Below are 26,846 nucleotides of genomic sequence, written 5' to 3'. Positions count from 1 at the left end.
AAAAAAAAGGCATTACTTTGCCAGAAGCATGAAATGTCTTTATTTAATCATATAGCCACTGTCTTGTCAGACCCTATGTCACTGGGGACTACTTAGAAAATACATGTATATCTATCTTACCTATTTATCATATCTTGCTATAAGATAACCTGTAGGACATCAGTTCTAGTCAGTTGGTTTTTGTTCTAAATAATGGCTTTCCATAACCAAATTTCATCAGATAGTTGATTATATACAGCAAAAGGTTTAGGTCTGATGTTGTTATTTCTTTAATGTTGTGATAGGAAAACAATATGGATAATACATATAGTATATATAATGAGCTTCATGTTCATCAAATCCAGTTATGGAAATTCATTATATATTATCTCTTTAAAAGTGACTGTATACAGTGACAGATAATTATGAATCCAAGACAAACCACAAAGTGTCTTATAAAGCCACGCAAAAAATTGTTTGAAAATTGGCATAGCAAGCAGCATGACATCCTGCAAATATGTATATAAAATGAAGAGAAAAATACACGGTTTTATCTCATTCTTTCATTCATTTTGCCATCTTTATAAGCAGATCCAGAAGAAGTACAATGCAGAAAGTGAACCTCCATATCTTCTGAGATTTCCACTTGGAAATGTGGTCAGTGTTATGCCAGAGTAGCTTTCCAAGCCCCAAAAGAACTGAAAGAGCAATGTAACTCACTTTTATAATGTATTTCACTGAGAAGGCTGAGTTCACTTATGTTTTGTTTAATATGCTTTATTTTCAAAGAATAATTTGTGAAAAGGAGATACAGATCTGAAATTGGATTTTGGAAACTCCGGTGTGGGAATGTGTTTCTATTTCAAGATCAACTTCTAGATAAACTTTAAAATTAAGATCATTCTGCCTGCAGAAGCTTAATACATGTTCCATAGCCATTTCTGGTACAGCTTGGCTTAGCCAGTGTATTTACTACCATACAAAAATCCTGTCACATTAACACACATCATACATGCAGTGCTGTGCTTTAGTACATCCTTGCCAGATGAAGAACCAAGGAACAGCTATTAACCTGTGTGACTGCTGGGACTAAATAATGACTATGGTAAGTAAGTTGTCTGAGCAAGGACTTTTATGGGTGTCTTCTGCCAAGAGCTTGTGAGGATGAGAGTGGGAAATAACCAGAAAGAGAAGACAGGTCAGAAGACAGACAGATTCCCAGAGCCCCAGAAGAAGTGCTAGGGCAGCAAAAGAGAAGCATTTTTTTCAGAATGGGAAGTTCTGCTTAAAGGCAAGTCTAGACCTGCCCAATGTAAATCAGCCTGGAGCAAAGAAAAATAGTCCCATGATCTGGGGCACCCAAAAAAATGTGTCAGGTGAGTAAAGTAAGGGAGAGAAGCAAATCCACCCACCAACCACAGACTGAGACAAGGGAATGCATTTAGCAAGTTTCCTTAGATTATTTATTTCCTCTTGCTACCCGAGTATAAAGTGAGTTCTTCTTTGGAATCCCACAAAAAGTTTTAGCGTACCAGGTGCTACATTTCAAGTACAATACTCTGTAGGGGTAGAGTGGAAGATCCATCAGTAGGCACATTTCTGTTCACACCTTCTAGTTCTGCAAGTTGGCAGAGGCTTTGACTGAATCTTGTTTTCACTCCATTGATGACCAAACACTTTCACTCACAAATTCCTACACATAGATCAAAATATTGTGACAAGATAAAGAACATCAGAAATCACTGTTAATGTGGAGGTGGAGCATGAAATGAGGGTTGTCGTTAATAATAAAGGATGACAGTGGCAACAGCAACAAAAACAGAGAGCAAATCTAAAACCCACCTCCTGCCATTCCAAAAACTTTATTTTTCTTTACACCAGCTGCCATTTCTAATTTTAGGATGGGTCTTCTCTTCCTCTGTTTTAACCACTATTGGCCAGTCTCTGAATTCACATCTTCACTCATTCCTTCTGCTTTTAACCCACTCTTTCTGTTCCTCTCTTCACAGTCATCTTCCTCATCCTTGATAACATCACGTTTCCCAATAAAGTCCAGTTTAAGCTCTTAATTCTCTGGCTTCTTTGCCCTTTTTTTCCTCATTTGCCATTCAACTCTGAATTAACCCATTAACTATCAAAAGAGACATAATACCAGCTCTTTTTTTATTGCACAGTAGCCTGACACTCCTGGCTTTCTATGGATCATTCCCTCTTCAGGCCACCATTTGATTTCTTTTGGTATTTTTCTCCACTATAATTCTTGCAAACTTCATTCAGCAGAATTCCTGATGTATAGATTATTTTATAATCCCTCCTGTCTTTTTATTTATGCCCATTAAGATACTGACCCCTGACTCTCAGGTTCTACAGCCTCAGTCCTTTGCCCCTCTCTCTACAATGTTCACCATTCTAGCCTAAGTTTTAAATCAAACTCATTCTTCTGGTTTAGCAACCCTTCAGCTACTGAATAGGCTGGGAGAAATCCCATAACCGTGCCAAACAAGAAATTCCCCTCCTTCCACAGTTCTCCTACCCGCCCTCCTGCACCATCCCCATTATTCCTACTTTTCTGCACATTATGCAGTCCTATTACAGTTGTACAGTTCTCTTCTCCATTTCACCTCTTTTCTTCTTTGCACCAGCAGATCTGTTTGCTTAAATTGAAAAAAAATACTGTTTTTTAAAAGCCAGTTAATGTTATTGTATGAATATCATCTCTGCACTCTCCTGAATGTACACAGACAATAAAATGCAATCACCGTGTACTATACAAAGGAGGGGGGGAAAAATCCCAAAGCATTAAAAACATTTTAAAATATATTTACTAATTTCAAGATTCTTAGCCATTCACTGTATGCATTTACGCAGCATCACTACAGAAGAGTGCTCCTTCTAAATAAAATAGCCCAGGCATTTATTCCTTTCGCTATCCATTTCTTCAGTTTCTAACTCATAATGTTTCATAGCAACAAAGTATCGGATAAAAGTTTCACCTAATGCTTCCTTAATGCATGAATCCTTCTCGAGTGCAACAAGAGCATCTTCTAGTTTCAGCGGGACTGATGAATGTTTCAGATCAGCCGTGTAATTTTCTTCTTGGAGCATATCATCATACCGAAGTCCTCTCTTTACTCCATCCAGACCCGCAGCAATAGTAGCAGCAAGCACGAGGTAGGGGTTTGCTGTAGCAGAACTTAATTTATTCTCTATGTGAGTGCCTTTGCCACCATGACATTTGACATTAAAGGCACAGCTGTTATCATTATATGCCCATTTTGCATTTACAGTCTCTTTTGATTCTTTACTGTATTTAGAATAAGGCTTACGGCAGCTGGTGGTAGGAGCCATCAAGCAGCTGATAGCTGCTGTGTGTGCCAAGAGACCCGATAACCAATTTTTTCCGATATCTGAGAGCTCCTCAACTCCATAACCAGCAGAAAACAAGTTCTTCTGGCCATTCAAATCCCACAGGCTATGTGACAGAGCCCCTGAATTGTAGAATCCCGATTCTGAGAAAAAGCTAGCCACGTAGTTGTACTTCTTAGCCACCTCTTTAATGCCTGTTCTAAACGTGAAGGCACTGTCAGCAGCATCTATGCCAAATGCTGGATGAAAAGTGATCTCCATTTGCCCAGGCCCACTGGAAGAAGAAAAGCTTTCAATGTTGGCACCAGCATAATACATTCCTTCAATGAGCTCCTGAATGAAAGTCTGGTCGTGGTTATTTAGTATCGTGGCTGCAGGAAAGGATATTGTCTTCGAATTTACAACCTCGGTAATGCCATAAATACAAAATTCATAAGTGAAGGCAGAGTGCAGAGAAAAGCCATTGTCCTGAAGCTGGCTCAGCTGTTTCTTGGCAATGTGCCTCGGTGAGGTCATTAGCGGGTTGCCCAGCACGGTGAAGGAATCACATATCACTCTTGCAGTCTGCTCAGTCCAGGGTAGTATTCGAAACGTTGATAAATCAGGGGTCAGGATTATGTCACAATTAAAATTGGTTGCATTGATGTAATCTAATTCATTGTCTTTAGGATTCAGCGTCAGCTCAAGATAACTTCTGGGCATGGCAACGCCATGAATTGCTTTCTCCTAAACACAGAGCAGAATGACAGATTTCCAAATGAGAAAAGAAGTCAACAGCATTTTTTGATATGTTAAATATAGAAAACTCAGATTCTCAGTAAGAACAATAGTATTTTTCCTAAAAGAACACTAAAAGGCAGTTATCACTAAAGCGGAGGGCAACAGCCAATTACTGGCATTATGAAGCAGAACAACCTTCTACAAGGTTGGTATGAAAACCCTGGCATCACGTATCCCAATGACCATTTTTTAAATTTCCATAAAGAACTGAAAAAATGTTCAACACTTACCTTGCATGGTCTTTATACAATTATGGGCATCACCAGTTAGGTGCAAACTCTGCAAGTCAAACTTCTATCTATAGTTACTCTATCCTCTGAGCATTTATTTTACATAGATCCAAGTGACAACACAAGACTCATGGCAATACAAATTCAGGCTGTGACTTCTCTTCAAATGCCGTACCTCACTCTTTTTCAGATGCAAAGTTTAACTGAAAATTCTCGCTTTCTGGACTTAATAATTTGGGGGTGAAATGCAGGGAAGCACTTCCAAGTGAGAATTTTTTCTGATGTTTCAGCACTCCCCTTCTAGGTAGCAAACAGGATAAACTCATAGTTACACTTTCTTCTCCATTTGAACAGAGAGCTTCAGCTTACGCAAATGAAATGTAGGTAGGACGCCAGGGAAGGATCATTTGCCTTCAAACAAGCACCTTTACTACTTACCTTACATTCAAACCTTTAGCTGATGAAAACTGTAATTATGCCAATTTCTATCACTGAAATTTGGCTCATGTTTACTTCTTACCTTTATTCTTCTAAGGGAAAGGATTAGCATCTGAGTGAGCAGTGGAGACAGAACAAACCTAGAAAGGGGCAAGCTCAGAGCTGAAAAAATAAAATTTTGCCTATCGAGATGAAAATTGTTGAAATACTTCAAACTGCATACAGTGGCTTCTCTTTAAATAAAGAAAGTCTGCCTTCTCTTAAGTGGGTGGCAGTCCAGTGGTAGCAATTCTCCCTGTGTGACAGCCGTAACCCAAACTGCACATATGGTGAGTACTGCTCCAAGGTGTCTAAGCTGTCCGTTTGACACTGAAAAGGTGTTGAAGGTGACTACCCTACAGTACTACCTCTCCCTCCTCCAACCCCCCTAGTGAAAAAAATGAAAAGACAACAAAAAAAGGAAATTACTCTCAGTTGCTCTGTATGTGTACATACGTGCGCCTGTGTCTGTGTGTGCACACATGCACATTTTTTTAGTGTCCAAAAATGTAGACTGTCATGCAAAGCTCCAATTTGTTCAGATGGTGAGTAAGGTAAACACAAAAGCTGTCTTTGAACAAGCTGATCTAAACATTTGCAATTTGACATAGCAACTGAAAGAGAAGTTGCAATTAACCCACCACCCCTCACAAGAATTAAAATGACTGAGAGAAAGTTTATTTTGATAAAATCCAAATGACATCAGAGAGAGCAAGTTGTATCTAGATGACACAGTTGCAGTTTAGCAATATCTAACAGGGAAATAATGAAAACATGGCTTCAGAAGGAACTTGAAACAAAAGTGCTCTACATCTTTTCATGTTCTTACCTTTTTTTTTTTGATCAGTAAAGCTTAAAATATTCATAGGGATATGTGAGTGAAGTATAATGTAGTTATGCACACGAAGCATCACAGAAGCAATATATTGAGAGGGCTGATTGCTCACGGATACGCATGGTGAGGTTTGCTTCCTAATTTGGTTCTTATTTCCTCAATCATTAACATGGCAAATATTGCTATTAAGTCATCATGCAACCTAATGGTATTTTCTTATGCGATTGATGACTAAAATTTCTCATAGCTAAAGTGATTTTCATTCAGTCATTTTCTTTCTTTCTTTCAGTGTTTACTCATTCTTTTTGCAATTTACAGATGTTCAATAAAACAAAATCTTTATAATGCGTTGAACCTGAAAAGATAATTCTGAGGGAAGAGATTATTAGAACTTCAAAGTACTGAAATTACTAGCCTTATTTAATTAGATTGCTGTTTGGGGGAACAGAGGAATAGATGATTGCAGGGATGAAAAAAGTCCAGATCCTTTGGGAACATTAACAAGTGGAGGGAACAGGTAATTTGTTCTAAGTTTGAGTTTCTGCCTGCACCATGAAAAAGAAACAAACAAATAAATTAAGGACAGGGCCATGAAAACACATGAAGGTACAGCTAGAAACCAAAAAACTTACGTGAAAAAAACGAGAAGGAACATTCTTTGATCTTGACACACCATGGAGGTCTATTGATTCAAATCTGACAAACTGTACGTTGTCCCTGGCCATCTGCTGCTTAATAAATTCAATATGAGAGAACAGGTGAAGGAGAGTCGAACTTCCGAGGCCGTTTACATCAGGCTCTCTGCTGGACGCTATAAGTGAAGAGGAATGTTCGCGTCAAACAAAATAATGAGTGCTGGAATACAGGCTGTTCTCCTAAAAAGTGCAACAGTGGGAAACTGTGACATGGAGCGTAAAAACAAAAATAAGGAAAAGATGGCTCACAAACCATTTTTTTAAATAAACACACTTTCTTTTCCCCGAGGACCTGTATAAAATCCCGTATGTTTTGGAATGGTCTATAACTTAAACTTTTTTTCAAGTTTATAACAGAACACAGGGGAATCATGGGGTAAAGCCAGGAATTTCTGAGGGATACCTCAGCTGGTTTGTTGGGTGTTCTTAGCAGTACAAATAGCAGCTGGATACCTATTTCCCACCGAAAGCTGATAGAATTCAGTTGCTGCGTTTCTTCAGTGCCTTTGAAAAGTGCATGGATACAGAGACGTGATAAAAAGGGTACTTGTCTTCTGCTAAACCTTTCTCAAGACCTCCCGAGGAGGACTGCAGCCTCCTCCACCACAGGCAGCGGACTTTTAAGAGAAGTTTATACATTTATGCATTTGCTGTTATGGTATTGTCTTCTTAACTGTACTACAGCAGCTGTAGGACCGTATAAACTTCTTGACACGAAAGCAGTAATATCTGAGCGTAACTTCTGTAATGGAGCAGAGAGCTGGGCATAGTAACTTCCTTACACAAACCTCTTGATCTCGCCGCCCACTTTTCTTTTGAGTATTGTTATTGTTCAAGTTAAACTACACAAGGTATTAATTTCCATTTAGTACAATAAACTAACTAGACCAAGGGTAAAATCTGATATTAAGATATGAAAAAAAATGAGAAAAAATGGGTTTTTCTACATTTCTCAGAGGAAAGTTCTCCATTCTTCCTGAGGATATGATCACATGGATTTTTGCAGAGCTCTCAGTTCCGCAGTGGAAGATCACCAACACCACCCTTCAAGCAGAAGTCAAAAGCTTCATGCTGAGGCACTGCGGAGGTTGGTGGGAGCACTCCCAATCTTTCCAGTACCAAACTACCCGAGCCAGAGCAGATCTCCTTCAGCAGCAGCCAGCAGGCACAAACACCTCTTCTTGACCTCTCCTTTGGGGCAAGCAGGACTGCGAGCTGCGAGGCTGCGAGGAGGCTCGGCAGGTAGCCCAGCACAAGGCGGTCTGATTATTCCCTGAGAAGGCAGCAGGGTCACCCACAGTCACAGACTTCTCAGAGCCTTGGAATATTACTGGAGCTTCCTCCAGCTTCAGATGGCCAGGAGGTGACAAGGATACTCTAGGTCAGTAAAGTAAGAAGAGGTTAAGTACTAACAGTGCTCCCCGAGGAACGACAGGTGAAAGCACAGGACAAAATTTTAAGCAAATAGAAGAGTCTATAGGAACACAGGGTAAAAACTGAAAAGGCAGAAGCAGGAAAAAAAGAGTTTTGTCACATCCACTTCTCCTCGTGACATCTTTCCCTTTGGTCTGCTTCAGCTGTAAGCTGCTTATGGAAATAGCTTTTTTCCACTGTCTTCTATAAACACTAGGGCACTATGTCCTTTAACAGATGTACATTAAAGAAGGAAGTCCTGTTACAGATGCTGCCAAAACACAATAGCAACCAGGGAGGATATGTAAACTGGCCTTGTCTTGCGTATGTCATCCAAGTAATAGTTATTTGAATTCCACTTCAGTCATCCCGTAACGTTGTTTTACAACATGAATGTTTACCGACATTTAGCAGATGTGACCTCCTTATGAACCTGACCATCAATTAGAAGTTGATTAACCGTGGCTATTTATTAGATTAATAGAATTAAAAAAGATTCTGAAAGTCTTCCTACAGATTTCAGCAAGTAGCATTTTCTTCAACTTCAGGGCCAGAAGCCTGAGGTTTTTGCCTTTGTAAAAGCAGTACTCAGTCCCTTATTCTGCACGTCTTTAATATCCTGTGCAAAGATGGTAGACATTTCCCATCTACCACCTGTCACATGGAGATTTTTATGTCTTCATCTTATGCAAAGTAAAGTTTGACTGGCAACCCTCGACATCAGAATATTGTCAACTTTTGATGTAAATTTTGCAAGTGTTTCTTACAATGTCCTGAAATGTTGCCTGTTAAATTTGCATCTACTGAATAAACATTTTTCAGGTAAAAACATATAATTCATGAAAAACAACGACTTTAACTCTGACCCAAGTAATTCTTTAAATCAGTATTCCTAAGAGATATAAATGGTATAATATCAATATCTAAGAAAAACACAAATGAGATATGCATTCATATTAATGATGTACGAATTCATTTTAACAGTAAAGCTACAAATATACTTAATTTAAACATCTACCAATGGTAGGTGATTTTCCAAATTTTATATCTATCTGTTGTCTTCAAGCTAACTTTACTTGAATAAATGCATAAATACGTAATTAGAATATATGAAATAACATAAATTAACAGAAAGTTCCTATAAAGTAATGTTTTTAAAGAACATTAAGCAACCAAAAATGATTAACTGAAGAAGCAAGAATTTGTCTTCTCCAGTTGGACTTGTTATGATTAATGATAGATCTTTTTAAATGATGAGACCAGAATTTATAATAGGTCAGGTATTAGTCTAAAATTAGGCTATATACCAGTGTAGGCAGCCCGCTAGTCGAAAGACAGGTACTTCTTCATTTACAATAGCCTTATCCAAAAACCTGTTAGAATCAATAGAAACACTCCTGCAGCTTTCACATACTTTTTAGAGGCAGTTTGTCTTTTATATCATTCGCAGATTATCTTTCCCATTGAAATAATAAGTTTCTGAAAATTGTATGATAGATAAAAAAAATATCATCATGACTTAATATCTCTGATTTTGGAGATATGAAAGGGGATTTGTTTCTTAAATAATATTTAGTGAATAACTACTGACAGTACTTACTTTTCTCCAGGACAGGTCCCAAAATACATTTTCTTGGTAGCCACTAAATAAATCACTGGCAAACTACATCCATGAAGCCAACGAGTAAAGTTTGGAAAGGGAAAGTTTTTTGGAAAGTTTTATAGTAGAGAACTGAGTACTCTGTCTTTTCCCAGATCATACAGTCATTATCCAGAGCATTAGTTACTGGAGATAAGGAGGCTAATAAGTAAGTATTAGACAGGTCTAGCTGATTTAGATTCACAGTCTGAGTGTCTTACACTCCTAGGAAGAAGGATTGTGTTCATGAGTATAACTGTTTCCCTAGCTCTCTGGGCCTCTAGAAATAATGGCATCTTTATTTTCATTTTAGAAAACCTACTTATGGAAACCTGTATGTAAATTTCACAAGATGCTCAGATATTGGTTCAGATTTTCATTTTAAAAATCAAATATAAATCCAGACTGGCCATGTTTCTTCAAGCAGAATGGTACATACAGATCCTTAGATATCTATATCAAATCAGTAGTACACAGAAAAGCTCTTAATGTTTGCTTTTGTATGGTGCTATCTGTATTTCTCATTTAAGTAACCACTGAGAAACAATTAGTATTACTCATGTTTCTTTTGTAATTAGTAAAAAAAAAATCTACAAATATAAACAAATTCTGTTTCTACATTTAAAAAAGATTAATAAAACAAAACTAAAAATATTACCCCAAAAATCTACAGATTATACAATTTATATTATTATTATTTCTAGCGGAAGAGTGGTGCCATTCTTAGGTTATTAATATTGAAATCGTTCAGATTGCTGAGGGCAGCTGACACGGGGCTAGGGCAAACAGTTAACATCAGCTTTATCTTCTCAGCAACAGAAAAGTGCCACGTTAGAAGAAAGCGCACACGTGCCAGACCTATCTGTCATTACCTGCTTGTTCAAAGAAATCCTTTCCCATGGTCCCTTATTAAATCACACCGCATCTAAAGCAAACAATTTCTCAGCTGTATAAGAGGTGACTGTGTCAAACCGATGAAAAGAAAAGAACGTGCTACATGTTGCCAGGGGACTTGACAATGACGGGAACGGGCTGACCTGACAAATGTAGTAATATTGGAAACTCTTCACTGAGAAACATGACCACCAATGTAACGTAAGGCGATAACAGCAGACACCAGCAGGGAGACTCCAGATACAAACCGTGCACTGGAGGGGGAGACGTGTTTCCACCAGTCCTCCCCCAGCCTCTTCCTCCCACTGCCTCTCCAGCTGTGCCAGATGTGCTCCCTCCTGACACATCCCCGCTGCGGCCGCCCAGCTGCTGCCCACCCTCCTCCTGCCCCGTGAGAGGGGTCTGGGCACGCCTGAGAGGAGCAGCGAGCGGCGAACACCGTCCTAAGTAATCCCCAAAGCCAGACGTGGTTGTTCTGCAGGAACGACTGCAGAAGCAGTGCATACGAGGTGCCTGGAGCGGGGACTGCGGTACCTCTCCTGCGTCCGCTTCTACCTCCCGGTTGTCCGCTTACAGCTCCCAAAGAGCCTCCGTTTCCCTTTGCTCCCCACTGACACACGAGCAGAATCCGTGGGGACAGACGTGCCTCTTCCAGGTGAGCGTGGAAGACAGTGAAACCGCACGGGGAGTTCAAATTTTAAATGTTAAAAGTGTGGGTTTAATTTCAGTGGAGCAAAAAAACGAGCTATCTGTTTTGTTGCAGACTTCTTTTCAGAATTCTGCCCCTAAATACCAGGTATCATAATTTGTGACTGTCTTGTTACTAAAACTAAGAGCTTTAAACAAGTTAAGAGTGACAACATGAGGTTATTCATTGCAATAGAAAAGGGAACCGCTTGTAGGGCTGATGAAATCCACTCTTAAGTATGAAACATAGCCTGTTAGTATCTACTTGGTAGGCTTTTCTTGAAAACAACAACTTAGCAAAGGAACTTAGTGTTTGGGGTCAGCACCTGCACAACATTTAGTGTGATTCTTGGGACGTTCAAACCTTCTTCTTCTGCACACTTGAAATTTCAACAGTCCCTCGGTAGCTACTGATGCCTGCAGGTATATATATAAATATAGCTAAGACATTTTTTTCTTTCTTCAGAAGTGTCCTTCTCCCTCCAACAGTTTTGACCCTGTGCTGGTCATATTTCCATGGCCTCACGTGCTGGATGCTCAGGAAGGTGAGCCCTGTGGAGAGGACCTGCTCCTGGAGCCGCTCAGGGTTCCGGGGGCCCCGCTCTGCAACCTGCACACAAGCAGTTTTGAACAAACTTTTTTATCCCAGCTACAGACCAAGACGGACAAAGGGAATTTGAAGCCGGAGGTGACTGCCAGCCTGTTGCCCACCTACAGCTACCTGGAGGTGCTGCTGGCTCCTCAGGTCGAGAAGAGAGACGTAGGCAGAGCGGGTCCCTGCTGAAGCCGCCTGCAGCCCCTGCCCCCCCGTGACAAGGAGAACCCCAACAGCGTGGTGTATCGTGACCCTTGGGAACGTCACGTTGCTCGAATAAAGTTGTTTTCTTTGGCCTCCTTTCTGGCTACCGTAGTATAAGTAGTCTAATTTAGTAGTATGCAGAGCAGCGTGTGCTAAGATCTGACGTCAGAGAGGTCAGTATACCCTTGCGTTGTATGCTATATGTACACCATACCTCTAGTACATGCGCGCACTCACATGTGTATGCGTGTACATGCTATGAAGTGGTATATAACGCTAAATGCATGAAATTTCATGTGAATTTTTGCTGTTTGGAAGCCTCCCTCTTGGTCTCCCAAGAATGCAGGCGCTGAACAGCTTCAGAAGCACCTGATTATTAATGACTACGTACCAATTTGCAGAAGTGCACACCATTATCATCTATAGATACTTATGCAAATAAAATGCCTAAATTCGTGTTAGTGCAGTCAGTATATTTGCCTAATTAGCTACATGTGTTAGTTTCTATCTTTCCATGGTGACAAAGTAGATTAAAAGGGCTTTAGCTTCAGCTCCGGTTTCACGGACACTGTCCAAGTAATATTTTTCATACTGAACCAAATATCTTGCATCTCTTTTTCTTTTCTATTATTTTTTTTCCCATGTCCAAGCACTTCTTTTACAAAAGAGCTGACAAGCAATGGACAAAATTCATATGCAGTAATATTTCCACAATTTCCAATCAGAATTTTGGAACAAATATTGGATTTATTATTTTAGAGAGGTGTTAACCACATAACTAGCATGATTGTATTTCAGTCCTCTGCATTACGCTGACTCACTAAAGCTCAGCTACATGTCTTAGCTTTTCTACTGCTGACCTCTAGAGATTGTCCCTTAACTGTGTACTTTTAGAACAGTAAGGTATATTCCTGGTTTGGCTTTATCTCGACACTGAGTAGATCTGAAATACAACCTCTTGTAATTTTTCCAAACACTTTGGATTGAGATTTCTGATTTGAGCAAGTTCAAATATTTGAAAACTTGCAAAATACAGGAGGTGGTATTTCAGATCTACTCAGTGTCAAGACATGTTTAGATCCAAGACTTCAGGCACTTTGGTAACTAAAATATTTAAGGTAATATTTTAGTCATAAAAATAAAATATTTAGGATTTTTCTCTTATCAATGTTAATAAATTATCACTGGCAGCAATGAAATACTGTTTATGCAAAGGCTCATTAAAGAGTGCAGAATTTATGTAAAACTTTCTTCTCTTAAGTTACTGAATGTATTCAACGCAAATTAAATTTCAAACAAACACATACATTTCTAATTAAGGAGAAACTATTTCTGTGCATTCCATTTACTAGTGGAAACTCATACTGAGCCCTACAATTTGTTTGGTCAAAGCCAAATGGAATCCAAACCTCATAAGATTCCAAAACTTCTGGGTTTGGATACGTTTCTGATGAGACAAAACCATTTTCCCCCACCTCCCTTCCTAGTCGGTTCTCATCTGTAGTTCTCGGACAGTCACTGCCATCGCCGATGGTGCAGAGTAGGATTAAGCCCAGGCAGCTTTAGGCATTTCAGAGTTAGGCAAATAATCTAAACTAATCACCATGGGACTTCTTCCCCATTGAGTGGGAAGAGATGCCCACTTCCAGAGGTCAATTGCTCATCAACCCCGACTACCTCTTTGAAGACAAAATGCCTGTCGTTCTCTACTGACTAGGTAATGAACTTGGATTAGCCACTTCACTTCAAGTGGCTACAATTGGGTTGAAATCTCCTGGTGGAATCTACAATTAATATCTCATCAGTTCCCTGTACCTTGTAAATGGTGTTACGACAAATAATTATTCCCACATTTTAAAAGTTATTTACTGGTTTTGCAGACAATGAGAAAACAGTACTAATCTAAATTTGACAATGCATTTCACTAGCCTTTCAGCAATGTGAAAAACAATGTAATCTGGAAAGGGAACAGCATCAAGTGTAGCCTGAGAAATAATCCTCTAAACTCTTTACGGGAATAAAGAGTGGTTTGCATGTGAAATATCTTTTCAATGCTTTATATTTCTCATGCAGTGCCCTGAGTTAGCACTGATAATGTTCATGGCTATCTTGTCCAGACTTGTTCAAACTGGGTAACGCAGTATGTCTATTGAGAAATCCTGCTGTAGCTAACAACATTTGATATATTCAAATTGTCTGTTTTCAGAGTATGTATAGCAATTCTTCTACCCATCTGAATGGAGACTTTAAAAAAAGCAGGGTAACTTCATATTGTTGTAAAAATGTAATTGCTACTATTACATTTTATTACATAGTTAATGGTGGACAAAGCCTTTTATCAATGAAGAGAAGAGATTCGGATTTCTGGTGCCAGTGAGATAATTCAGAGGGCGAGATATCTATCCTGAAAAGTTGATAATATGATCTGAGCCTGATGCTCCTGGAAATTTATTAATATGATATCTGTTCAACTGGCAAATTGTCGTTTGTGTGCTTCCTGGAATAGACACGAGCCAACGAACTGCTCAAGCCCATTACATTATCATAGCTAATAGTAGCTTTCAGTTTGCTGATCCAGCTAGCCCAGAAGTATAACTTTTACAGTTTCAAAGAAATCACAGCCTATTAGTAGCAATTAATTGGCTCTATAAACACTTCCGAAATGGACTTATTGAACAGCATGAAGATAAGTGGAAGTTCTCTGCCTCATTTGCTTTTCTTCCCCTATCGTTTATATGAGATGTTTTTGCATTCCAGTCCTCTCACAGGACAGATAATTGAAAACATCATCCCCACATGGGAGCAATTTCCGCTGCTGGAAATGTTAACAAAAAGGAAATTTTAAGAAGCCCAGATGCCATCAGAGCTTTGCAGTGTCTAGCAGACCTTTGGGAAATGTTGCCTGCGCTCAGTTTAAATGAGGAAATATTTCAGTTTTAGTGAAGAAGACATGACCACTTGCGCGTGGCAGGTTTTGGCAGGCAGCTGGGCTTTATAAATGCCTTAGTTAAAAAAAAAAAAAAAAAAAGCTGCATAGGTGTAGAGCACAACTTCTGATCACACAGAAACCACAGGTGTCAATTCTCTCATGCGCTAGCTCTGACTAAAGTTTGCAGCTCAGCAAAACCCCACAAAACAACGGGAGCACTTTCTTTAACAGGAGAGCAGGTGATGTTTAAATATCCTTACCGGCGTGGCCTGCAGAGGCGTCAAACTGAACCTCGGGAGCCGTGCTTTCCGCGTGCATGGAAGGTGCCGGTAGTCCCAGGATAAGCTGATCCACGTCACTCCCCCCCGGTTGCTGCTGGTCGGAGCCGGCAGAGCTGAGGACCAGGAGAGGTTTGCTCTGCTGCCCCGCTCCCTCCCGGTGGAAGCCGTGGTACCTGCGATTCTCCTCTCCAAAATGGGGACCAAAAGTCTCAAAGGGTCGGCCCTGCTTGTCAGCTGCTTTCTCCCAGGGCTTCGAACTTTTCTGAGGAAAACTGCCGCCTGCCTTCCCACCGTAACTGGGCCCGTGAGCGGGCGGAGGACCTTCACTCAGCAGATTCTTCAGCTCTTGCAGTCTTCGCTTAGAAATCTCAGGCGCCCCGGCGCAGGACTCTGCGGTACCGCTTCCTTGTGTCGTTACAGTACCGCCCAGCGAGCCCGTCTTCGTCACGTGAAACTTGACATCTTTTTTTGCCATCCCACCCCGTTCTTCTGGCTTACTCTCTGCCTTCTCACCGCCCTCTGCCCGGCTCGCCGCCTCGGCGCACCCAGCTCTCCCCGCGGCCCTGGCGGGTTGCGTGCCCGTGGGCTGCTCCGGTTTAGCCGGTGCATCTATTTCCTTCTGCATTTTTCCTATGACTCTTTTCCCGGTGTCAGCGTTTTCCTGGATTTGTCGTGTTTCTCCAGACACGTCTTCTTTCACGTCGCTGCCGGTACGGGAACTGTCACAACCCCCTCGGTCCTTTTGTACTGGAGGAAAGCTGGCCGGGTGTTGAAGAGATGGGTCTGATGGTGGTTCGGAGCAACCAGCGGTTCCTCGAGGCGGACAGGGATCTCGGGGCTTTGAGGTGCGGGACAGCTCCATCTTCTCATTATCTAAAGGAGGAACGTACTTTGTAGGACTTTTGCCTCCCTTTTTCTTTCTGAAACCACATATATTGTTGCCATCAACTTCATCATTGTCACTTTCAGATGTGTTCTGTAACCAGCAATAAAATATACAACCAAATAACATGCATGAATGAAACAGGACATGGCAATGGAGTACTACCACCAGCTGCATTTACCTTGTAGCACTTCCATTGCTTCTTGCTGATGGAGGTCTCTGTGGACACTTACTGACCCTCAAATTCTGCTATTTTGATTTAAAAAAATTCTCACAGAGTTCTTTTTCGTATGTTTTAGAACAAAATTGGTGAAAAAGCCTTCATAATAGAGTTTTTAGCCAGACTTAGTAAATTAAAATACAAGACATCATACAGCGTGTGATGTAGTTTGTCAAACATGTGCCCTTTAAATGTGAATAATATGTATTTTAATAATTACATTTAAGTATATTCTTGCTCATATTAAAAGCATTTGTATTTATAAAGGAAATTTATTGCCCTGAAACACTGAACACTGGCAATACTTATAAGTATGGGGAGTGAAACCTGAAAATGAACAGCTTTTAAATGAATCTCAGGATCTAATTTGGCCAAATAACTGAATTTCCAGGGCAGTTGTCAAAAGGACAAACCCATATTTGGATGTGTAAACAGGAAAGAACCAGAAGATGATGTTTACCTTTATATATGGCATCGATATGATTTATATCGTAGTGCTGGGAGTAGATTTTAAAATGGATGCAAACATGTGGAGAAGGTGCAAAAAGGAGCTACAAAAATTAATCTGCTTGCATTACCCCAAAGAATATCAAGAAGTGTCTGGATCATCATCCCTCCTAAGTATCCTGATCCTACCACAGGTGTGATTAATCTGATGGTGACAGGGAAAAGGACAGGAAATCAAACCCAAATACATTCAAATTAAAAAACAGCAGAGATTTTAATATTGCGGGTGATTAATTATTTTACAAACTATGAAGGTAGGGATTGAATTCTCCATCTCACAATGTCTTAAAAAAGACTCCGTAATACAGTTTAACCAAAATATAAATCACTCCATAGCTGATCACAAACTGGTTTATTGCTTATGAATACCTACTCAAGAAGGTATTTAAGACCCAGTAGCTTAACCAACAGCCCTTGGTTTGCTTGGCTTGGGCTGGAAGTTACACCTGTAAAAGCACTAGGAAATTAAGAGTTATCCTCTGAATGAGACCGTTCTTTACCTTTTCCACAGAGGAATAATCTGCACTCTCTCCAATTTCTGACTTTCCAGAAGAAGTAGGGATCTGCACAAAAGCAAAGTGAATGCCAGTCTGGATAAGGCAAAAGAGACTCCTGTTGGCAGACAAAAGCACGTAGAAGAAAAGGCAGCAGCGTCTGATGCCCGTGTGGAAGGAATCAGTTACGTGGCTTCCATTAAGGTCATTAACAACTCCCTTTTCCTGTATTATTCCTCCCTATTTTCCCTGTTTTCTCATTATGCTATTTTCCATCATTATCTCGTCAAAGGCGGCTTATGACTGGCTTGTTCACGACAGAAATCCTTGCCTACCCCAGTTTTAGCACTCAGTGTTTAGTGAACCCATTTCTTCACCTAAAGGCTATGGTTTATTCCCATAATACACCCTATAATACCCCATAAAATAATTCTGGGTGTATTGCTGATACCTCTACACATTCACCCATGTAGAATAGGCCTAATTCCTACAGCTCTGCATCATTATGGAATATAAATGTAATGAAGGAACTTTCCTGAATAACGAAGCACACAAAAGCAGCTTATAATGGAGAATTATAATGGAGACTCTTAACACCTTCATTAGTAATACAAGAAGGTGAACGAAACTGGGAGACAAACAGTAGGGGTGGAGGAACCAGTGTGTGCCAAATGGAAACCCCCAAATAATTCTGAAATAAGAAAGGCATCAAATTAAATTTCTAGATGTATAAAATTATTTTTGAGATAAAAGAGATGAGTTCCAGCTATGAAAGCTATAGTCAGAAAAAGATTGTATTTATGAAAAACATTTACTTAAATATCTTTTGTGGCAGAGGTTGCCATCGTTAAAATATCCTGATTTCCACTTTATGAAGTTTTCAGAGTTTTTTTATTTCCTTTGACTAACCCGAAGCCAGTAACACAATCATAACACCATCTGCATTTCTGCTTTAGAATGTATTCCCACTCTCTGTGCTCAAAGATAACCATTGAAAATTTTAATGTTAGACTAAGTTTTCGCCTGTTGTCCCTATTGTAGGTCTCTGAAAAATGTTCAGTAAAATGACTCAAGGAGAGGTGAGCACATCCTTTTTTATAACACCTGTATGCTGAAGTCAGACAAACAGTAGTTCATGTATCAAAAACAAAACATCAGAAAACTGCCTGTTCACATCATTAGCCATTCTAAATGGTTTCATGAACACAAGGTACCATCCCCACATTATAATTCTTACCAAAACAAATTTCTTCTGAATAGACATGAGCAGGATAAGGACCAATCAGTTGCAAATTTGTTAATGGAAGCATTTATTTGTAATAGAACTCTAGTAACTAATGTGTTTATAGTAGTCTGCAAAGGGTTTATTTTCCATGAAGAAATTGAGACTATGGTATTTCCTTTTGATCATAGACCTGAAAGAGATGCTGCACCCATTGCTCTTAAAACCAGTGATCATTTTTACCTTCAAATAAACAAAACTCTTACATTTCTACAGAGAACAACCCATGCATTACTGAAGGTCTTCAGCACAAGGCACACTGACTTTGTGCAGAATGCCTCTTCATTTCTAAATAAACTCAGACATTTATGGACTTTTATTTAGAAATCATTCACAACATTTTTGGCAGTGAATTAAACAGGTCTAGATTTGTTGCAAGGTACAAATACAGCATCCCTTCATATTAAAGCCAGTCATATGCATGACTTATGACACAGCCTTACTTGTCTAGTAGTTTCTGTGGCGTCTACCATCAGAAAAGGCCTAGTACCTGGGCACAGAGGGGAGAGCACCCAGGAAATAGGACTTAAAAATTATCTGTTTAACTTTTTATTTCTAGCAAGTTTTTTTCTACAGAAGACAGGGATGATTAAGTAAAATAGCCACTTGAAAGAGTTACAGTGCAAGTGACCCAGATACAGATCATGACAATTTCATGGAATCATGTGTCCTGCTGTGCTGCAAGGAAAGCAAAACAGTCATGGCATTAATATGGCAAAAGTTCTGATTATTTTTTATTTCATTGCTGAATGTTCCTACAATTTTGTGGCTGTGTAGCAACAGTAGCAGGAGATACCAAAGGTACTTGAAAGTTATTTTAGACAGCATTTGTTTCAGCATCATTCAATTTTTGTTTGCGTGCTTTCAAATATTTACTGGTACCCTAAGTCAGAGGTCTTGAAAGTTTTGAAATTTGCTTCTCTTTCTTAGCAAGTGAACACTCTGGTGGCGATTCAAATATTCCTGCCAGAAGGAGTAGGTCCAAAATATAAACAGTGTGGGCCACACTACGCAACAAATCTACGATTTAGATTTTTTTTTCTTTCTAAAGACGTATCTGATGTTAATTGTCATTGACAGGTATTGGTAGTCCCCCAGGTTCTCATCTCCATCAGGACTTCTTGCCCCAGTGCTGCGACTCGCGCTGGTACACCGATCCCCTCTGCACCGGGGTAAGGTTTCAGTAGAGGTGGACCAGCGCAAGTCCTACAACAGGTAGGAAGAGTAGTAGTGGATCAGACTTCATTTCCATTATGGACAATCTCAACTCACACAAACAACAGCCCTCCTTGTCTTCACTAGGGACCTACTGCGTCACTTCGGGTGCGCAAGAGTCTGGACGTCTGTGACTATCAACAGAGCGTAAGGGCCACGCTTATGCATTACAGCAGCGTTTTTGGGCAGCGTGCAGGTAGGAAGAGGAGAGAATAGAGGACAGTATCAGCAAGCAAATATTTCAGCACTGTGCAGATTAAATTGCTTGCTCTACTTAACCCAGTTACATGCCACTTCTGGCGTGCCATCAGGCTTCTACAGCTGATAGACATTTTATATCTTGTGGTAACACAGAAAACATACATCTAAAGCAGTTTTTCTTAATCAGTTTGCATTCACTTTTAGGCTTCGTACAAGCTCTGAAGTGGAACATTAACTATATCATGAAATACAGCACTGCCAAAAGGCAGTTCATCTGTAAACCTGCCAACCCACAAGCTGAGAGCATTTGGAAATGTAAAGCGTTGCCTTTGGGAGGAATAAGTGCTGCAATTTCTGGTGTGTGAAACACAGGTGAAAATCCAAGGCAATTCTTGAACTTTTGCCTTAAAAGGATTTTATAGGTGGCTGAAAATATATCTGTAATGTTTTATGAGGCAAATTCAGAGGCTGCGAAGGGGACCTCCTGTTTTTCTCCTACTCTCTGTTTGCGTCATGACCTCAGGCAAGACTGCAAATGGTATTGGGGTTTATAAACCTCTCAAAAACATATTGATGAAAAGACATGGGGAGAAAGGGAGTTAGTTTAAAAGATGCTCTGAGTAACTGCAGATGAATAGCTGCAGAAGGATTTCTATCACAGAAAAGGTGAAAGAGGCAAGGTGCAACTCCAGCCGCAGCTTTTGTGTATCTATTCAACAAGATAACCCAGTGTTCCTGCTGTTGGCTACCAAAAAAAGTGATGCAAACACTCAGCAAAATGCACTGGGTTCTCAGTCATGTTCTCCTTTTCTCTTTGGTTTCAGATCATTAACCAATTTTAGCCATTATTTTAACTGATTGTTAAGAGGTCAAATTGTGATGATCTTCCTGAGTTGTTGCTAAAGATTTTTCAAGAATGAAAGATTAATTTTGCGAAGAAAATCAAAATGTCAAAATCTGGTATAACTAAGAATTAGAAAAACATGGGAAGCTAAAAGAGAAAAGTCAAAAATATGTAAGATTTGGTTGGCTGAATTTTTTATTTATGAAAAGTTAAACTGCTTCACTTAGGTTTGACTTTTTTTTTCTATCACATAAAGCAATGTTGAAAAACTGAGACAAAACGTTCCCAATCTAAAAAAAATCTAAAAATGTTGTTCAAGTGAAGTTGACATGTGACATTATTCACATTGTCTGAACTTTTTTCCAGCTTTATTTCAAAAGTAACGCAGTTTTTCAAAGTATTTCAATTGCTATGAAACCATCAAAGCTGAGGAACTTTTTCTGGCCCACTCTGGCTGTTACCAGGTTACCCTTTACAGCTCCCCCGGGTTGGTACGGTCAAGTTTAATTAATCTTTTTGTGTAGTAACGACTTTCAAAAACTAGAAGTCAACAGGAGATGCTGCTTGAGACCTTACACGACAGTACCCATAAAGCAAGTACGCCTGTGTCCAAGTGCCTTCCCTGTCCCTTCCGCGACGGATGGGAAGCATTGCCCAGCTGCTCCCCCAGTAGCCAGGCAGCGAAGGAGGAGAGGACGCAGGAACAAATTGTCTACTGCTGGGAATTAATGCAGCTTCACTGGAGTCACCGGAGCTACACAGATTTGTACCGGGAGGGAATCTGGCCATGGAGTTGTACGGAGGACAACGGAGACATTTCCAGGGAGCAGCTCCAGGCACAGACAGGGGTTTTGGCTCTTGCACCCAGTGCTAAAACCATGTGTGCTATGATAAACAGACACTGGTGGCTTGTAAGCTAGACACATGAAAACCACAGCACATCGTCAAGATATTGCTGTGACGAATTTCTCCCTCGGTGACCTTGTTTGATGAAGTGGCTCTTTGAGAGTGATTTACTGCTACAAAAACCTCCTAGTGAAGGACCTGAAAGTGGCATAACTATTAGGTACATGTCATTATTTTGCAGTTAGAGAAGCTGAAGCACAAACTTGCCATAGGTCACAGGAAGATGTGTGGTAATGTTAGGAGCAGAAGCAAAGTCTCCTTTCTTCTTTGAAACTTTTAAATATACTCAAGATCATTAGCGTCCTTCATGTGAAAATGAACGGAATGAGTTTAGCTCACAATATTGTGTCACTTATTTTCACATCTGACATTTGCCTTTATCTGCTACTCTCATCCAAATCCTTCATACTATATATGCAATTATTAGGTGAGCTCCTCAAGGTCATTGATTCTCTTGCTGCCTCAAAGCAGCAGAGTTGTCCTTGTGGCAAGGTTATTCGCAAATACTTTCCCTTGGACTATGCCACCTGCATCATGTAAAAAAAAATCCCTGAAGTAAGATGGAGTCTCAAAATGAAGCAGCTGATCCTGTCTTCAGAGTGTTTGGGGACCACAAGAGTAGACTGGTGGTGTCATCTCCAATTTGCAGCAATGTAAATGAGATCTAAAAGCAGGATCCATTTAACATTTGACTAATCCTCAGGAAGACATTTACGAGGGAATGGACTTAATGATCTACAAGACTTTTATGTCTAATTTCTATGACTCATTTCATACACAAAGATGGTCTAGGAGACAGTCAGTGACTCAGAGTAGGTGCATCTCTGGCATATAAAGTATCCATTTGTTCACCTTGATAAAAATGTGTAGTAGCCTCAGGAAGTCTGCCTGCACCATCATTTCCAAGCCACATCACTTTACATATTTCTCTATATTTTTAATGAAACATTTTAATTTCATGTTTTCACAATGAAATCTTCTGGACACTACTCAAAATAACAGGTACTTTTCTTTTTTTTTTTTTACTTTATTGGAAGTATATATTACAATGTCAAGACCAGAAACTGTTTTAAAATGCACTTATATAGAAACAGCAGCTCCATTGAGGTTGGCAGCTTGACTCGAGAGTGTCACTTTCTCATTCAGGTCAGACTCTGGTCCACAAATTGTAGTGCTTTCATTTACATTAATGAAGCTAATCTTTTTTCCCACAAATATTAATGGGATCAGATTTTAGACCTCTATTTCTATCTACTTTTGATAGAGTTATAAGTGAAAGACATAGGAAGTTAAAAGGCGTTAGATTTGCTTCCTAAAGCAAATGGGTTTTTTCAGCTTAAACAAGAAGCCTTTCTTTGACCTGCATTTGCTTCAGAGTTAGACCATGCTCAACATACATGCATGAAGAGCCTTGCACACAATCCACAATGAAGTTTTCACTCACTTGAAATCTTGAAGTGAATGCAAAAATTATTTTATATCAGTGTATCTGCTCAAAAGTCATTCACAATCAGTCTCTTACCTGCTGAGTCAGATCTTCCTTTTTGTTCATGTCCAATTCATTCTAGTTCAGGGCACCATTAGAAATGGCCTAGTAAAAATCTAGTAGAAAGTCATCCCGTATTTATAGGCATAGATACAATAAAGGTTAGTTAAAACAGAATTGCTGTAAAGTTCTTTTCCCAGAAGGCCACGCAGGTGATGAACCATAAAGAGCAGCCCCAACATGTCGTGGCCAAGGGCACTGCTTTCTGGAACAGCGTTAAAGTAGTAAACTGACAAATGCACATTATTAGCTGCCTGCCTGCCTGGAAACAAAGACAACTGAGTATAAAACTGTTTTGCTCAACTTCCTCACAAAAGGCTTTTGTCCTGTAACAAGCCATTTCTGTTCTGGAATAGAAGCTATTGTTAGGCTCCTTAGAGGTAAAACCTATATTGGGCATTATAACAACAGTATGTTATTGAGGCACATGGACAGGGATTTGAAAGACACAGCACACTGCAAGAACAACATGCGGTACTAGCCTGTTATTCTAGGTGCTTGGATGTTGTTAATTAATATTGGTAGATCTGGTTGTATTAGCATTGGGGAGAGGGGTCTTTTTTTGCATTAGATCTCTAAAAATATTTCAAAGATTAGATAGTTAAGCTTGTCTTTCTTATGCTTTTTTATTTATCGGGTTTAATATGAATTCAAAGGACTGTGATTAACTGATATTTCATTCATTCAGGTTCCTTTAGCGGACATGACATTACAGGATGACCATACCAAGTGTGCTTACAGCAACCCTTCCCGACACCAGATCACTTAATAAACACAAGTAAGCATGATGTTAGGATTGGCATTTAACCCTGTGAAAATGCAGGTTCAGCATTTTTTTATACTTTCAAAAAATAATAAAAAAATTAGTTTGTTAAAATTGCCACATCACAATAATAACTATGGGTTAGGAGCTATAGTTCACAAAAATCTTAGGCATCTCCAGTGAAATTCGTAAATACAGGTGCCCAAGACACACTCTGTGATTCTGAAAATCCTTCCTTGTCTTGGAGGCACTGAAAGGCCACAGCTCCTAACTTTGTGACTCCATCTGCACAACTTCAGTAACTGCCCCCGTTCTGAATGGGCCCGCTTGTCACAGAGCAGAGCAGACAACAACTGGAAGTTTACTAGTATTCAAGAAATAGGCTTACTTACAAGACTTGACATTTTGTCAAGCAGACATTAAAAAAATCAGCAGCCAGCACACTCTATAAGGCTGGGCTCCTGCAAGACTGATAGGATGGAAGTCAGCATTTTGCTTGCAGAATACATTTTCAAAAAAAGTTGCCTTCAGACTGTCATCACACAACAGTTAGCACAATTGTATAGATCCCTCTTTTAGGCAACGTACCGGTGTCACAGATCTATAGCTTGCCATGGCAGAGTTGCTTGTTGGTCTATATTGTGATGAGCTGTGCCAAGAGGAGAACACTTCTGAGCAGAACTACTCAGACCAAATAATCTGAGAAGCAGAGGCCAGACAGAAACAGGTCTTCTGGCTCTCCATTTTTTTTTCCTATTTTGAATGCAAGCCTGAATAACTTCAGCTCATAGTTTGGGAAAAAAAAAAAAAAAAAAAGTGCTTCAGGTTAAAAAATCTTACTCTTCAGAGCAAGAAAAATATTCCTCACAACAAGGGTGGTCAAACACTGGCACAGGTTGCCCAGAGAGGCTGTGGGATCTCCAGCCTTGGAGATATTCAGAACTTGACTGTACAGGGCCCATAGAGTAACCTGATACAACTTCAAAGTTGGCCCTGATTTAAGTGGCAGATCAAACCTGATGACTAGCACAGGTGCTACCCAGGCTAAACTATTCTGACTCATTTTTACATTTTTTTAACGAACTTCATTACATTTTTGTTAGTAGAAAATATCTCTACCATACTTAGTACTCTGTTCTACATAAAAGACAAGAAAGAACAACTCGTGCCTTAAAGAGTATCATTTTTGAAGGACTAGCCTGGCAAACACCGCTAGTAATGAACAATCTTTTCATTAGCACTGGGAGGATCAGCTATTTCCATCTCAAGTGCCTATGAGATCCTCCTAAAAACAGCGTTGTTTTGTTTCGTTTTGTTTTCTGGACAGAGTGAACTGGGAGAGGGAGAGGGTTCCCGGCCAACATGTGCCTGCGAGAGGCTGCTGGTGTCAGTATAACTGTGCTGATCAGAGAAGCTGAGAATCTGATCCAGAAACTGGTGGAAGCCCATTTCACATCTGCCACAATACACCAGCTACTGCAAAGAGCACAGTTTGTTCAGTAATACTCATCATCTTCCCACCTCTGGCAAATAAGATAAATCAGGCCAAATCTACTGTGTCTGCATGAGGAATATCCAGGTTTTTGTAAAGAAACTGGATTCAGAAAGACATTTTCTGTCAGTAAGCTTTTGCAAAAAATCTGCTTTCACATGGAGGTAGGAGTACGGCTTCATAAAAACAAACCTCTCTACAGTCTTTCCCCCAAAAAAGCTCCAGAGAGGAAGGCATCCCAAGAGGGAGAAGTATTCTGTTAGTATCCAATACAGAGAAGGGAAGATAAATGAACAGGTCCATATTTATTTTACATTTATTATTGAATTCTGCGTAAGATGCATTTCTGTTAAAGGTAAGTGCATTGTACAGTACAGAAAAGTTTATGATTGTACAGAAGTCTAGTTATAACTACACTTATCTGTGCCCAGAGTGAATGGCCATTGTTAAACAAAGTAACAGCTTCCAGCATCAAGATGCAAAGTTAATATGCCTAGAAAATTAAGGTAGGCAGGAGATTTTGGTGTTGGCCACCAAAGAAACGGTCAAAGAGTATGGAGTAAGGGACGCACCTGCGAGAAACATCCGCACCACTGACCTTGGTTCCTGGCAGACGGATGGGCTGGAGCAGACCTGCCTCTCAGGCTCTTCTTCTTTCAGCTGCTTGTCCCAACTGCCCTCCCCTCCTCCTTTTCCATTTGATTACAGAAGCACCTTTTCTAGTCTTTAATCCCTGCAGGCTGGTGTAGCAAAATTTAGTTCATCTTCCTTGCTAAGAAGCCTTCAGATGGTTTCAATATCTTAACATTAGCACAACTCTGTGCTAAAAATGTTTTTTTCCAGCTTATACTGGCTACAAAATCGTATTTAACATCATTATTAGTAAACCCAGTTCCTCAAGGGTGTGCATCATGTAGTCTAATATTTGGGTAGCTATATGTTCTTTGTAGCATCACTGGAAAGGGAGCCTCAGGAGAACAGTCCATAAAGGTGTTTTCTGGAGGAGAAGCAAAGATTTACACAAAATGATCCCTTTCTTTTAGAATGTAGAACTGATATCATGGGTTTGCACAATTACTTAATTTAAATATGCTGGGGTTTAACCACAGTTTATCAAATACTAATCTAAAACCCTAGACACTTCAGAAATATAATACAAACCAAACATCACAAAAGTGATCACTTAATACTTTAACTACAGATACTTCGTATGCACTGACTATGATGAATAACTGGTAATGAGAAAGTGCAAACTGCTGATTATCCCATTAGCAGCTCTTCAGCAGCTAATAAAGAGATACAGCTTCTCTGATGACAACTACTGTGGCAAATCACTGCCAGTTCAGGGGAGCTCTCTGCTGGCGAGCTGCCAGCAACCTCCATACATACAACTTCACCATCATCGTAGCTTAGAACTACTTCTGATTCCAGTGTCAGGGGTTTTTTCATCTATTTTCAAAAAAAGAGGTTAAAATTATCACTACTTGTA

General features: G+C 39.8%; 1 protein-coding gene across 6 annotated transcripts; it reads right to left on the bottom strand.

The window, feature by feature from the left end:
* Nucleotides 1–288: 288 nt before the first annotated feature.
* On the bottom strand, nt 289–26,495 carry LGSN (lengsin, lens protein with glutamine synthetase domain). Of its 6 annotated transcripts, none has more exons than XR_008234388.1 (6): nt 23,079–24,298; nt 17,115–17,177; nt 14,984–15,980; nt 6,300–6,478; nt 1,822–4,071; nt 289–1,672 (listed from the first exon to the last, which is right to left on the bottom strand). XR_008234388.1 is itself a non-coding variant. In XM_052781826.1 (6 exons), the coding sequence occupies exons 2-6, from the start codon at nt 23,106–23,108 to the stop codon at nt 2,872–2,874; spliced, it is 2,469 nt and encodes an 822-aa protein (XP_052637786.1). In that variant the 5' UTR covers nt 23,109–23,158; nt 25,930–26,495; the 3' UTR covers nt 289–2,871. The 6 variants fall into 6 exon arrangements, 5 of the variants coding, with proteins under 5 accessions (XP_052637786.1, XP_052637789.1, XP_052637787.1 ...); XM_052781826.1 differs by adding an exon at nt 25,930–26,495 and having other exon boundaries at nt 289–4,071; nt 23,079–23,158; XM_052781829.1 differs by lacking the exon at nt 23,079–24,298 and adding an exon at nt 25,930–26,494 and having other exon boundaries at nt 289–4,071; nt 14,984–15,924.
* Between the last annotated feature and the right edge of the window lie 351 nt (nt 26,496–26,846).

This window comes from Harpia harpyja, chromosome 3 (assembly GCF_026419915.1).
Source record: "Harpia harpyja isolate bHarHar1 chromosome 3, bHarHar1 primary haplotype, whole genome shotgun sequence".
NCBI lineage: Eukaryota > Metazoa > Chordata > Aves > Accipitriformes > Accipitridae > Harpia > Harpia harpyja.
The sequence above is the reverse complement of the archived record's forward strand: the minus strand, read 5'-3'. Positions and strand labels throughout refer to the sequence as shown.